Raw genomic sequence first — 15,276 nt, forward strand, 5'->3', positions numbered from 1 at the left:
TTGCTTCTCATATCACCCTGCTCCAGCATTAGCACTGCTCTGCCAGCTAGGAGGGAGGCTGCCTTGAGAGCTTTTCCTCACTGCCTCTGGGGATTAGGTGCTCAAAGCAATTGCCAACAGAGTGCAGGCACTGTACCACAAGCTTTACCTTCTTGGTTAAGCTGGGATCTGCCTGGGATTTTTACACTTGCTTTCACTCTGCAGCTGAGAAGGAAAAGTGGAGGTCAGTAAGATGTGAGGAGAGGAATGCAGTAGCCTTGGCTGTTACTGCTGGGAGTGTTGTCAGGGCCAGATGATACAGAACAGCCCAGTTCTGGGGTGCAGCAGGGAGGGAGGCAAGTGATAACCAGCTCACTGCTGGGCACAGGATGTGAGGGGGAGATGTACAGCAAGCCCCACTGGGAGGTTTGAATAGCAGAATAGAGATTTTCAGAGAGAGACCTGAGAACTAGCAAATCCAGATGAGTGCTGTCCAAGTATGGAGATCCAGAAGGAGAGAACTGAGCTCTGTGGGAAGAGGGCCATGATGGGAATGCTGGTCTGGAGAGGGAGGCAGGATAATAAAGAGTTCTGAGGACTACGGGAAGTGATGCGGAAAGGCAGGGTGGTCCTGGAGCTGAAGAAGAAAGCTGCCACAAAACAGCACTCTTAGCTGCCAAATAAGTCACACTGAGTTAAGACTAAATTATTCTCTCTTCAAATCATTGATCTCTCCTCTACTCCCTACTCTAAACAGATAGGTCTTGCCAGCACTCTTCCCTTGGATTAATTGAATCCACTTGGCTGTGGAGAGCAGAGAACGCAGAAAAGCAGCCAAACTCAGCTTAGCCACAGCAAGGCTCTGCACCACATGAGCTGCCCTTGGCTGTTACTGTCTCCTCCCCGACAGTTGCACTTTCTACCTGGATACTGTCAGCTGGGGAGACATGCCCTGGTCCACACAAACAGGGACTTCATACAGTGTGGTATGTAAGCACATCTGTTAGTTAGCAGTCTCAGCAAAGAAGAGAGGGAGCTCACAGGAGGCAGCAGCAGAGCAATGTGACAAAATGAGCCCCTCAGGGGTGGGGCAGTTCCCCTTGCCCTACTTCATTTTTCCACAGGGAGCACATGCATACGGCTCATAGGGCTGTGCATGTGCTATAGGGCTCACTGTATTACAGCAGGTGTAGGCAGCTGCCTTTCCTTACATGAATGCTTTACTGTCACAGGAGCAGCCTTTTCTCCCAGTGACCCTGGAGCGAGAGCAGGGTCCCTCTCCACACTGTGTGTCTGGCTTTTCTGCTCCTGGATTCTGTTGCCCTTTAACACTGCAGAGCTGCCTGGATGTCCTGGTTGCAACTTCCTAGAGAAGAGCAAGCTCTGTGCATGTTTGTTTCTGTGGGCTCAACTAACTCATGCCCAGACATAGGCTTGTTGAGCTGAGGTGTTCCCACACACCTCTCCAGCGTTGAGCAGCAAATGTTAAAACACAACAACCAAAAAGCAGCTTGTCAAGGGTGTGTAGTATCCTATCCAAAACCAGAGAGTACTCAAGCTGGGTGATGGTTGCTTGGAGCAGACCCAGCATTAGCGAAGCCATCAGTGCAGCATGAGCAAAGTGTTCAGTACAGCAAAAGCTCAAACTAAATAACCTGGGTCCTTTCCATTTGTTTTCTATGATGCTGCACAGAGAGTGAGAAAACCTAGGACTACAGAAGTGCTCTTGCAAAGAAAATGCAGGATTTGCTGTGTTCTCTATCCCAGCTTTTCACTAATAAACAATTAAACAAAGTTTGCACAGTCAGCCTGCCCTGTGCAGGCTGGGCTCTCTGGACAGTCTGGGTCTGGGAAAAGGCAATGTCTGGAAGCTTAGTGGTTATTAACCCTAGGATAACAATGAATGACAATCCTGGAAGTCACTTCTATGTGAACATAAACATTTGTGCCCAAGCCTTTTCTGTGCATGAATCTTTGAGCGTTTCCAAGAAGTAGCTGAGCTCAGAGATTAAAAGGATCAGCAGCTCAGCATGATTTTATAATCAATCTATTGCTGCTGTTTTTCCTCCTAGCTGCACAACATGCATAGTGCCAGAACTCTCGGTCTGACTTGGACACTTTGGGGAAACACACCCTTGAAGGGCTTGCAGCAAATAAGATCTGCCCGTTTCTCACCTTTCAACTGAAGGAGGGGATGGAGAAATCAAAACAGAACCCCCAGTACATATTTCTTCAATCCTACCTGTCATCTTGTTCCAGGGCAAGGAATACTCCAGTAGGGACTTCAGGACTTCCGGAAAGTCCAGGGCAGTGGGGCCCCCAGGGGTGTTGCAGCTTGACATGTCCTGTCCTGGGACTGTGCCAGCAGAGCGAAGGGAGGGCCAGGTGCCTGGCCACCAGCCTTACAGCCCACTATCCTGGGAGTTGCGAGATGGGCTCAGAGGCACCCAGAGCGGGTTTGCCGAACTGCTCTGGCTGAGAAAAAACAAGGAGAATGGGAAACAGCCTGGCAGAGATGCAGCTTGCTCGGCTGTCTTCACCTCCCCCTCTCCCACTCTGAAGTGGGCAATTGTGGAAATAGCTTGCAGCCTTACAGGGCTGGGCTGGGCGCCTGGCCAGCGTGGTTTTACAGGGCCTCTCCCAGCCAATCCGGCAGCAAAGAACTGGGCCAGTTATCTAACTTTGCAAAGGCAGCACCCTTTTCCTTCCCAAGGTGTTATAACAAATACATGTGTCTGAAGGGGAAAAAAAAACAAGTGTGTGCTTTTAGCGGTACATGTTGGTCGCAAACACAACAGAGAGGGATCCTCTGATGTGTTCTTGGGAGGCTCTGACAAGCTCCAAGCAGTGCTCCAAGCTCCAGGCTGTTACAGGGAGATATATATGCTGCCTGCATCTGCCTGCTAACTTTTTAGCTCAGCTGAAGATAGTGACATTATTTGTATGTGATGCAACGATTACTGCATTACGTCCAAGTTAATATTGATAATAGCACAAGGTTTCTTTCTTAGAAAGTGTACATAATCCCCAAAATATAGGATTTTTCTTCTGAAGTGCCACAAAATTTTATCAGAAAGCAAACAGCCTCCTCTTAGAGCAGTGATGTATGGGAAGAGAGTTCATGAACCCTGCAAATACCTTGGTAACAGCTGGTTAAGTAAGATCTTGAGCACACAAAGCTCCTCTTCTCCTCTCAGTGAAATTCTTAGCATGGAGAAAAGGACTGGAGACAGGAGGATAAAAGTCTGATCCTCTTTTTCAGAACTTGGTGTGCTGTGGTCTTTTCTTTTGCTGAGTGTGGTATTTCAACAGAAGCGCCTTCATTTCTCAGTTTGTTCCTGTCCATTTTGCCAGGCTCAGCCTTACAGTGCCAGTGTAAGTTGGTAGAAACCAGGTATTCCTACACTGGCCTGTGAGGCACAGCAATTGGACACACTCCAACAAAATCAGGCATGGTATTTGGTTCCATAAGGAAATACATTTGATTTAACCAAGTAGAAACCAAAAGGAAAGAATTACCTAGCCAGGTTGGGTGATTGAGAATTTGATTTTAGTTGGAGAAGACTCGTGATCTAGATCCCAATCTAATCAGGCTCAGAAATCACACAATAGTTAGTTTAGTAGAATTTGTAGTTATGATACAACCTCTTCCGATTTTGAGCCAGTCATAACCATCAGTGGTGAAGCCATTCAGGGACAACAGTACCGTACTAACCCTGGGCTGTTACAGTGTTCTCCGTCCACCCAAAGCTGGAGCCAGCAGTCTGCAGATGGTCAGTGCATTCTGGCTCCTGTGAGCAAGAGACATGATCACATCTCTCCTTCCTAGAGCACAGCTGCCAGCCAGGAGATCCATGTCCTTTCCTGAAATCTTCCAGTCCATTCTGGAAGACTGGAGTCACTCAGTCATGCCAGGCATCATTGATGTTTGGGACAGCTACTGTCATATATGCCTAGTTTTGCTTCTTATCACAGGCTGGCAAGGGAAAGTCAGTGGGAACATGGTAGCTGTCCAGTCCCAGATGCAGCTGGACCTCCTGGTTTTGTCTGAGGCTAAAACTTGTTATGAAAGCTGAACAAACATCTGACCACATGTCTGGAGGTACCCAAGAACTTCACAGCTGCTGCTACAGCAACTGACTGACATTTATGGCTTCAGAAAATGAAGACATTAATTCAGAGAAAATTCATAGAATCATGGAATGGTTTAGGTTGGAAAGTACCTTAAAGAACATCTAAATTGTTTCTTAGCAGTTTTAATTATTTGCCTGCAATGGACATCTCTAATTTTTTGTCTAGAGATCTGAGAGTGATGAAATCTACATCTCATCTAGTTTTTGCCATGTCCACAAAGTCTCCTCCCAATACTATATGTCCCTCTTGATTCAGAATCCTAGAACAGTGAGCTCCTGCCCACCAGAAGAGCTTGGGTAATATCACTAGCTGGAACCATCAACACCACCCTGTCTTCAAGCCCCAGAGAAGCAGAAAATATACTGTGGAGTGGAGTCATAGCAGTAGGGAATGTCTGTCTGCTCCCATGTCCCTGCCATAGAGAGCAGAGCATTTGGGCTGCTTTAGTGAATGAAGTTGAAATATTGTCTCTGGAAAGATGCAGGCATGGTCACAGATTACATCACTTATGCTGGCTGCACTGTTGTCAGACCAGAAATGTTTTTATTGTTTTTGTGATCCCATTTTAGTGGAGTTGCTGGCAGCTCTGCCCCAACCATCACTCAGAAGCCCAGTCAGCCCTTAACAGCACATTTTCTCACAGACTCAACCAGCCATAGTCAGTTATACCGGCCCTAAGTGGATGGCACACAAAAGGAGGTACCTAATGTGATGGAAAAGGTCAAACTCCAAGAACACCAATTTAACTGGCATAGACACCAGGGCTAACTTCACTGTATTTTCTGCAGTTCTCTTGTAGCAGCTACCCACACCACCCAGCTGTGCTGGCTGAACCTCTTGGCACATTTGCCCAAGGAGTGTGTTCAGCATTCCTGAGGAGAGGATTGTGAGTCCTTCAACATTTGCCTTGGTCCATACTCTCCATCCTTTTACAATTTTATTCAAAAGAATTGTTCTTTTTTTAAGGAACCAATTCTTGTACCTTCCATCCCCTGACCTCTTTGCCTTCCTGCAGTGTTCAGATGCTTCTGCAGGCACCAAAGCATGTAAATGTCTCTTTTAAAACCTCTAATTCTACTCCTGTCTCTAACGGGACTGCTCTAGAGAGGTGTGCCATTGAGTCCAAAGTGAGCTGTAGAGTAACACTGCTGAGGTGTTACTCGTAGATACAGCCTTCCTAGCAGCTTGAGACCCTGAAGAATCTTTTCAGACATTCAGACCTCTGATACAACCATGCTCATTATAAGGAGCCGGGTAAGGGGGTTCTCTGTACATGGGTCCAAGTTGCCATCTTTCACTAAGCCCCAGGAGTATTCCCTCAACTCCTCCACAAGGCCGCTTTCACAGCACATCTGGAGTGGCCTTTCCTCTGTTTCTGCTCCTGCCAGTGTCTTGCAGCCTCCCTCAGACCCAAAACTAGAGCCAGTGCCACACTTGGGCATCTCCTCAGTCAGAAACTCATGCAGATTATTGCTATGGATCTTGTCCTTGGTGGTGGCACCTGGCTGCTTATTGATTTATGAGGCCACCACTAAAAAAGGGAATTTAACTGTTTCTCAGGTGTGTCTGAAAGCACAGCTGGTGGGGAACCCAGCAGCAGCAGTGACATTTGACCAAAGAAAGGCATTAGTGGTTATTATTACTCATTGCTTTTATCTCAGCTTCTTCCAATAAAGTGAAAGTTTGGCTTGGTAATCTAATGGAATGTGTCCTCTTAGAAAATAAAAACTTTTTGTCTGATTTTCTAATGACACAAAGCTTATGCAATGTTATTATGTATCCTTCCGTCCATCCATCCATCCATCCATCCATCCATCCATCCATCCATCCATCCATCCATCCATCCATCCATCCATCCATCCCCAGAGCATGCTACACCTTGGCAAAGTGATAAATACATTTAAATATCTTATTCTGTTTGAAAGATAAGCTAGGAAGAGGAGAGTCAAATTCATGCCTCCCCAGAGATAAAACCTGGGGAGGCTATCTGTTCTGTATGATCTGGGGCCCACTGGCAGCGACAAGGGACAGGCAGAAGCCAGCAGTACTGAGGGGACTTTGCTTTTATCCAAGCAAATCCTTTGCAGAGGTCAATCACTGCTTCTTTACAGACATCTGTACAATTTTTTGTTCTTGTATTAGTTCCTAGGACAATTGTACATTCCCCTTACAGCTTCCAGACTTAACTATTTATTTGTGTGGTACATTGGGCTTGGTAGGGAATTTTTCTCACCTTGGCAGAGGTCTGAGGCTGAGTTTCACCATGGTCATTCTGAATGGACACTTGCAACACATCCCAGAAACTTGTCTTCTTCTGGGTTGAGATGCTGCTAGTGCCAACAAACATCCATGGAGCTTCAGGGATACCCAGAATGGCAGCAGCAGGGAAGGCTGTGGCTAGACTACAGAGGTGTCAGCAGAGATCTGGGATCTGGGATCTCTGCTCTCCACAGCCAAGTGGATTCAATTAATCCAAGGGAGGAATGCTGGCAAGCAGATTACTTTGAGAGAAGGAGAAATGAAGCCAGCTGAGGGAAAAGTGGGACTCGGGCTCTGTGTTGGTTAAAGACCCTACCTGGTGCCTACAACATGGACGTGTAACCCTTTGGGTACTTTTGATGGTAGCAACATGTGACACAGACACCTCACTCCTGAGAGCTCCCTTCCTACCTCTGAAAGGGCTTTCTTCCCCAGCAGGGTATGGCATGCATGCATGTGCCTATGTATGTGTACAAGTGTGCCTGCCTGTCTCCCTGTGTGGAGGAGCAGCACTGGGATCTCCCAACCAAGCAATGAACTTCCATGGAAGGATGTGCCTGCACCTCCAGCCCGAGGCAAAAGAATTTCTAAAACCTAATTCCCCAGAACGAGTGCCAAAAAGTTAATGAGCTTTGCTTCCTCACCACCCTCGCCAAGACATCTTCCCCTTCTTGGGGTGCTCACATGGCAGCTGGGCTCACCACAGCTCTGCTTGTCTGCACATGGCCTTCCCTTGTGAGGTGCCATTTGCCAGAGAACTAGGTGCTAGGCAGGGAGAAAACATGAGAGAGGGCCTTGGGATCACCAGAAGTTGTACTGTCCTGGGCAGGAAGGACACCTAGAGCTGCCTTTTTGCATTTCCCTGCTCTGAAAACATTTTGGCAGCCTGGACAGAGACAGCTTTGGGAGCTCTTGGAACAAGCCTTGGCAGGAGGCAGAGTCCAGGAGGTGCCAAGAGCAGCAATAAATCAAGGGGTTGAAATCAGGATGGGGAAATCCAAGGCCAGTGATGTTGGGCCATGGGAGATCATTGGGTTGGACAGCAAGAGACACATCCCTGTGGCTGCTTCTCTCTCAAAACCAAGGCTGCCTGTAAGGACCTGGGTTGTCTGTCAGCCATCTCTTCCTACTCACACCTGCTAAGGACAACATGGTCCTGAGCAAGAGGAGGGATCCTGCAGCATTATAGCACAAGAGGTCTGAGCTTGACAGAAAGATACAGGAGTCATCTGAGCCTGCAGAAGGCATGTGGGCTGAAAGAAAACAAATTACCCTTAAAAAAGCTTTGACAGTTTGGCTGCCAAAGCCAAAACACCAAGATACCCCAAAACCAAGACATGAACGGTCTCAAACAGGAGAGGATCCCGACTGCTTAGAGCTTCTTTTGAAACACTGCTGCTGTATTGAATCCCCACCACAGCTCCCAGGGGCAATGCCTAGCTGTGTTGCAGTTGTTTTCAAGCAATTCTCCTGAAAAAAAACGGAGGCCATCTCACTCCTATGGAAGCAGGACTTTCCCTCTCTGTCTCAGAGCTTTGCTGGGGTACAGATGGGGGTGCATGCCTTGGTATTCAATTAACAAAACTATGCAGCTCTTCATCCTTCCCAACCTTCTGCCTGGAGGGCTGCAACACTATTGGAAGCCCACAGCTAAGGTAGACGAAGGAAATCCACTGAGCTCAAAGGAAATATGCCAGAGAGCACCTCCAGAGCTGAGTGTTTTTCCAATTCAAAGCAATCCAAATATACTCTGTCATCTAGCTTTAGAGCCCTCTATCCCACCCCTGGGTAAATGTAATTTTTTGGAGGATTAATTTAGATGGTTATGAATGACCCTATTTACGGGTTCTCTGCTATCTTTGTGCCTCCTAAGGCTCCCTGGAACAAGCAGTAGTTTTCTGGGGCACTGCCATCCATAAGATAAAGTGCAGATCTGAGCATTCCTGAAAGGGGCAATCTTGGGAGCTGCCAGGGACAGGACTGTTGTGGTGGGAAATGAGTCAGTTGGAGCTGTCATCCGGTCTGGTCCCTGCTCTTGTCTTTGCTGCACCTGGAGCTGTTTTCAGGAAACACCACTCCTGTCCCAGTGGCACCAGGACACACTGCTCTTGCCTGGAGGAGGAACCACAAAGAAACAAGAGGTGATAATCAATCTGGGAAAGGAGAGAAATTATGTGGAATGGACAGGTCCTGTCCACTCCCATCCTGGGGAGAAAAGGGTGAGGCTGAATGAGACATGGCTCAGCTCCTGACCAGAGTCTGCAGCTTTCCAGGAAGCCCCAATACCTGTGTGTCCACAGGACCTCTGCCTACAGCCATCCCGTAGCACCCAACCAAGTCTGTTTAGTGCCTTCCTCCACCACATATCAAACAGCTGTGTGTTTCAGCCTGTGTGCCCACAGCCCTTCCTCCTCCACTTCCCTCCAACTAGTCACTCCCATCTAGGCCTCTTTTACTATTTAGCTTGTTGCTTTCTGCCCCATGTTTTTCCCCCCCAGCTGCCCTACAGTTATGTCCTCTGTGCCCAGCCAGTGACCAACACACCTCCCCAGCTCATGCATGTCAGGAACTCTGCTGCTCACTGTGCACAGGACACAACACAACATGACCTTGTTCCTGGTTGCAATGGCAGCAGCAAATACAGTGAAGAGAAAAACAGCATTTGCATCATCTGCTGTCACTGCCCAGAAACAGTTCTCTAGAGCATGGTAGGCAGACTCCATTACAGGCTTGCTTAGCATTCTCATTTGCAGCAAACTCCCTCTACCAGGCTGCTGTGTGATGGTATTAACCATCACACAGCCTTCCTCCCACCTCTCAGGGGTTTCTACCCTGCTCCTCTCAATCTTCCATAGAACTTGGATTTTTCCTGGCTGACCTGGGTCTTTCTGCCTTGTCTTTGTATCTGCTGAAATTCCTAGGAAGATCTGATTACTGAAATCACCACTCCTTTTCTTCCTCTCCAAAATACAAGTTTATTTCAGTGAAGAAACACCAGTTTACAGCTGATGCTCAAATCCGCAAGGAAAATAGGTGTTCTTCTCCTGATGCTTTGTCTGTCTCACAGTTTGAAAATTCTGGTTTCAATTGTACTGGAAAAGCTACCCTAAACCATTGCCAGCATGGCCTCAGCATGGCCATGTTTTTGGAATGTAAAATTAATGTCCCTCACATTGTATGTACTCAATTGATGCACCTTGGAAGTGCACATGGCTCCTCATTCCCCCTGCACTACAAGAATGTGTTCAGGCCTCTTCTTTAACCAGAAGGACATGAGTGCTTATGTCTGTATGAAGGCACATCAAGGAGATGTGTGACAAATCTTGTCTCTTCAGGCCTCACTGGATATGATCTTCTGGTCACTACCAGTTTATACAGCAGTAACAGAGCATATCCATGGGACCCCCATGTCTCCACCACATCTCCAGTTTTGATTTTATCAAGACTCTAGATTAATCTACATCATGATAGATTCAAAAAATAAAGAATCTGGGTTTATTAATAAATGTTTTCATGCTGACCTCTTCCCCCAATGCACTTTCCTCACACAGCATCCTCTCTAGGAGGAAAGTGCACAGATGCTTCCCATGACCCAAGCTGTGTGCAGCTCAGTGAGTGGGGCTAAGGACATGTTCCCTAGCAGGCTGCAACAGCCAGGCAGAAGAACCGGCCAACCCAGTTGAACAGAGCAGCCCACACAGAAGAATCTCTAGATGAAGGTGCTTACCCGATTACTGGAGGTTTCTAAACACAGGTTACCCAAACACCTGAAAGTATGTGTTAATGCAGAGCACATGAATTCTTGGCACTAGGGGTAAAGAAAAACATCTTAAATACACCTAAAATTCACTCACTAGAGTTGTGTGTCTGATAAAGAACTGCATCAACTGTTAATATGCACACAGGCAATTTTCCACTCAGCAAGAAGAGGAGATTATACTTCAAGATGGGAGAAAGCCACAGTGGTCCAATGCATGATGCGCTCCCTTTGCTTCCCTCCTCACAGGAGGGAAACCTGAAAGCCAGATAAAATGCTTTGCAGGCTCTTTGAAAAACACAAACACACTCTGGATCAGGAGAGGGTTTAAAGTGCACACTTTTATTTTCTATTACAAAGGCTAAAAGAAGCAAGTTTGGTTTTTCTTTCTTTATTTAAGAACAAAAACAAAAATGCTGTTAAAACATCTACATATTTATCCTGATACTAGACCTTATGAAAGATACTAAGTTCTTTTTTAATAGTAAAGCGTGGTATTCTTAAATTATATTAATATGAAGACATATTAAAGGACTCAAAATCATTACTACCCAGTTCAGAACTGCAGCATCCCCTTGCTATCTTTTCCTTTCACTTGCTAAACCCCATCAATTTCTGACATACAGTTTCATGCAAGCTAAGTAGGGTATTTTTTGTTGTTTGTTTGTTTTAACTTCTCCCTGTAAAGTCCTGGTTAACTCCAATGCCAGTGCACCTAAATCCCTGCCCCTACCAAAGAATTTGGGAAAAGATTTTCACTAAGTCCTTCAGCATTTAGTAAGGTTCTGCTCTGTGTGAATGTCTGTGGTTATTTTACAGGACATGAAATTTTCTTCTAATGTTACAAAATTAAAACATTAACATGTCCTTTGTTAAGAACCCTCAAATTTGGTTCTGTGCTGCAGAATTTTCTTCTCGCACACAAATAAAGAAGAGAGAGTTATCACAGGGTCTTGTGAATACCACTAAAGCAGCCCCTACAACTTGTGGTTTATCTGCTGTAGAGCTGAGAGCGCTGAGCATTTCTGCTGAGAGCACATAATGCACTGAAGAAAACCCTTTTGGCTTGATAAAGCAAGCCTGGGAAATCAAGTGTGAAACTTCGTGCCTTTCACAATATCCCTTTAAATAATATAAGCAAAGCCTTATATTAAAACTTTACTCACTAGTTAGCAGTATAATACTCTCTCACTGAGATGGGACTGCAAGGACATCCTAAAGGGTTTCAAAAATGTGAACAGGAAAACCTGTCCCATCTCAAAGTTTATACCTATCTATATAAAATCCTCCCCTCTTTTGTTAGTTCCCTTTCCCTATCCCAAATAAAAGGCTTCATAATTAAACTGGAGATGCTGCGTTTCCTGGCCTAAGTCCTTTACCTTCATTTAAAAGATTCTTTCGATACCACACACATATAATATTATATAGAGCAATATATTTAATACCTGTGTATATATGCTTCATGGGAAGGGTCACATATATACACACTAAAACAAGTCTGGTGACGAAGTACTGCAACACCACAGACCAGGTTATCATATCAGGGAAAAGAAAGAGATGCTTGATGCAACCTCCATGACCATGGGCCTATGTCACGTCACCTCACCCTCTCCCCATCTCAGCCCCAGCCCAAACCTCTGAAGCCCCACTGAGCAGCTCAGCTCTCATTGCAGAGACAGGGAGAGTGGACAGTGACCCACTCTGTAACTTGTTTAGGTTACATGAGAAATCACGGCTCAGCAAACACTAGAGTCACACTAGAGATGCAGGATTGTTTTAAAAATAAAAAACACATTCCAGTGTCCCCCAGTCCAGATTTCTTTCCTTGGCATCTCTGCCCAAGAAGGGCAGAACAAGTTAACCCAGGAGCTGATGCCTGTCTTCTCCCATCTCTAAAGTTGACCACTTGAGCACAAGGATGACCAGGAGAAGATACCATAGCTACCACAAAGAACAAGGAGAAAATACAGCACCTGACCACTCAAAACCTGCCATGTCTGATATTGCTCATAGCAAACCAGAGACTAACATCCATATTTTAAGGGAGAGGGAAAAAAGATCAGCAGAAAAGTGGTTAAGTTGCCCAGGAAAGAGGTTGAGTCCCCATCCCCAGAGGTATTGAAAAATACATGTAGATGTGGCACTTTGGGACATGGTTTAGTCTGGGACTTGTCAGTGCCAGGTTAACAATTGGACCTGATGATCTTCGAGGTCTTTTTCAACTTAATAATTCTAAGGGCAGAAGTGCATTCCATTTACTTAGAGCACGCCATGTCTCTGGAAAGATTCCAGCACTCTGCTCCATAATTGGACCCTAAATATCCCAGTGGAGCTGAAGCACCCTCCTGAAGGCTGGTTTACAAAGATGACAGCTGCCCCACACCATTTCCACATCTCCTGATTTCCACATCCCATCTCTCCTGAAGCTCTGAACCCCAAGCATATGGGAACAGAGAAGAATGGGAGGACACAGCAATGTCAAAACACCAAGAGGTTCGTGCCCAGATTGTATTTACCATGGATACAGCCCTACCAGCCCCAAGGGCTCTGAGACTGCTGTCCTAGGAGAATCTGTGTGAAAAAGACAACCCTGACGAAGGCTGGGAGGGAGATGTGTTTGTGTTTGACTGGATGGTGCCATCCATGCATGCAAAACTGCAGAGCAGAGCTGGACTGCAGACAGGAGAAGCAGAGGGAAGTTCAGAACAAGGACACTTTTACTGCTTACAGGATGAGACTGCCAGAGAGGACAAGGCTGGCATGCAGAGCAGCAGCGCTTCTCACTGCTGCCACTTAAAAAAGCAAAACTTCTGTCCCAGCATTCAGCATTACTGGTTACCTCATCAAAGTTCACATCAGGCAGCACAAGAACGGGCCATGGCTGGGTCCCACTGTGCCACTTGTTCTCCACCACTGTGTTCCTGCTCTGGGTTACATCCTGGTTGCACTGTGCATCCCCAAGCTCCCTGCTCTGGCTCTGAGGAGGACGGGGCTGGATCTCTGGTACTAGTAAGCACTTCCAGCTGGATTCCCATTAGCTTAACATTGCCTCTGCTTCTCAATGGTGTCTTTTTAAATGGGTCCCCACCCAGTTTTTCTGGCAGTGCAGGGAAAAATGCAGCTCTAAGTAACCAGAAACACATGCCATTTAAAGAGCAAGAACGAACGCCCTCCCTCGCTCCCTCTCTTCAGGACACAAGGCAACAGAAATACAGATTCCTTTTGGTGACCACCTCCCTCCTGACTGATAATGCTGTGTGGACTTCAGTGACACACAGTGTGTCACAGACTCCACTATACCTCCTAGATGGGTTCTGTTTTACTTGCACCAGTCACACCAGCCAAAAAAAAAACAAACCCTAACTATCTGCCCTGAACACTTGCCACACACTGAAAAGGACATATAATGAGAAGTCACCAACTTGCTTTCTGAGTACAGTCAGCTGAAGTTTGAAGTCACCTACAACCCGGTTCCCGCTGCTGCAAGCAGTTTTATTACTTTACTACTTTTACCTTGCACTCCTTATACCACACAGCTGTTATCCTCCTCAGCACCAGTTGATGCCTCAGGGTAATAGAGACATCTGGAACATAAGCCTAGATCTTTTAAGCCAAATCTAGTGGTTTTCCTTCTTTGCACCACAATTCCTGTTTTTTTCTGGTCCAAGCTCCCAGAAGAGCAGGAGGGCTGCAGCAGAGTAAGTGGAGCTTAGTCTGCGGCACTGAGAAGAGGAACATATGAAATTCATGGTTACCTTATCAGCAGATTTCATAAAATCATAGAACAGTCTGGGCTGGAAGGGACCTTAAGATAATCTAGTTTCAATCCCCCTGTCATTTAGAAGGACATCTTCTACTAGACCAAATTGCTCAGAGCTCTGTCCAACCTGGCCTTGAACAGTTCCAGGGATGGGGTATCCACAATTTTTCTGTCCCTCTCTCTCAACTTTGTTCTCTAGACCTCTGCAGTCATACTCTGAACTGAAAGACAGAAGAATGACACAAGGAGAAATTCTCTGATTTGCAGCCCAATACAGACTGAATTAATTCCTTTGAATGAAGGACAGTGAAAACAAAAAGATGAAGTAGAAGGAGAATTTAGGGGAAAGAAGAGAGAAAAGATGGATCATAAACTCAGTGAGCGTGGCATCGCTGGCCAACAAGAATCAAATTCACAAATTCAGTCACTAATAAATCACTGTCTCATAATCTTAAAACAAAACAAAAGAAAAAATTCTCTTTGCGAGACACAGATCTCGCTCTCCCTGCTACTGCCACTTGGAAAACCAACCCCGTGTTTCTGCAGCTGACAGACTCCCCCCAGCTCATACTATACGTCATCCCGCAATAGGAAGTTGTATTTCCCGAAGTCGTCATCCCTGGGGCAGAGCAGCATGTCCTTGCGAGCCTTGGCCAGTTTCTGTTTCAGCACTTCCCTCCGGTCTAGCCACTCCGTCAGCTCGTCCTGCCCATGGGCATAGCGACACTCCTCTCCCTCAGGACAGGCCTTGTTCTTCTGGAACCTGCCAGCACAAGGAGCACAGTCAGGAGGGCACCCTCAGTACAGGGACTTGAGCTCTCTGGGATACTTGATCAGGACCCACTGAAACATGCTGTGAACTCTTCTTTTTAAGGGTGAGCTGATTGTCCTACAAACCCATGTGCAGGTGGGAAAGGCATCAAGGCTGGGGAAAACACAGAGCAGCAAAACAAGAAGTGGATACAAGGGGATTTAGTCAAGAGCACAAAAAAATTTGAGCTGGAATTGGACCAACAGGGATGAGAAAAAAGCAATGCACAAGAGAGGAAATGCCAGGTAACCAGCATGAAAGACAATAACCTTCTTGCTAACCCAAGTGGCATTTTTAACCATCACAAGCTTTCTGAAGGCACCTTAAGGTGCTGATTTCAGAGGGTGTGAGACATTCAAACCATTTAATAAGGCACCTGGGATTCCCCCAAGCACTGGGCCAAGGAGACTGTTCAGCAGCCTGAGAGCATCCTGGCTATGAAAAGCACAGGTGCTGATAGGAAGCTCTCCTTTTCTAAAGACACATGCTCAGGAATGTGTTTTTACCCCTCAGTATTAAGGCTGAGCACCTCTGTGATGCAACAGCAGCCTGTCACCCAAACCTGTCATCTCATCC

At 46.3% G+C, this 15,276-nt stretch overlaps 2 protein-coding genes across 16 annotated transcripts in view; both read right to left on the reverse strand.

Annotated features, from left to right (window-relative positions):
• The window catches only part of TEF (TEF transcription factor, PAR bZIP family member), a 34,230-nt gene extending 31,677 nt beyond the window's left edge, over positions 1-2,553 (reverse strand). For both annotated transcript variants that reach the window (XM_002197521.7, XM_012569202.5), the window contains exon 1: positions 2,222-2,553. In XM_002197521.7, coding sequence (XP_002197557.1) covers positions 2,222-2,321 — 100 coding nt within the window. In that variant the 5' untranslated portion in view covers positions 2,322-2,553. The remainder of the gene's footprint in view (positions 1-2,221) is intronic.
• Positions 2,554-10,450: 7,897 nt separating this feature from the next.
• ZC3H7B (zinc finger CCCH-type containing 7B) overlaps positions 10,451-15,276 on the reverse strand; it is a 48,496-nt gene continuing 43,670 nt past the window's right edge. For all 14 annotated transcript variants that reach the window (XM_030262924.4, XM_030262923.4, XM_072923364.1 and 11 more), the window contains one exon: positions 10,451-14,652. In XM_030262924.4, coding sequence (XP_030118784.4) covers positions 14,460-14,652 — 193 coding nt within the window. In that variant the 3' untranslated portion in view covers positions 10,451-14,459. The remainder of the gene's footprint in view (positions 14,653-15,276) is intronic.

This window comes from Taeniopygia guttata, chromosome 1A (genome assembly GCF_048771995.1).
Source record: "Taeniopygia guttata chromosome 1A, bTaeGut7.mat, whole genome shotgun sequence".
NCBI lineage: Eukaryota > Metazoa > Chordata > Aves > Passeriformes > Estrildidae > Taeniopygia > Taeniopygia guttata.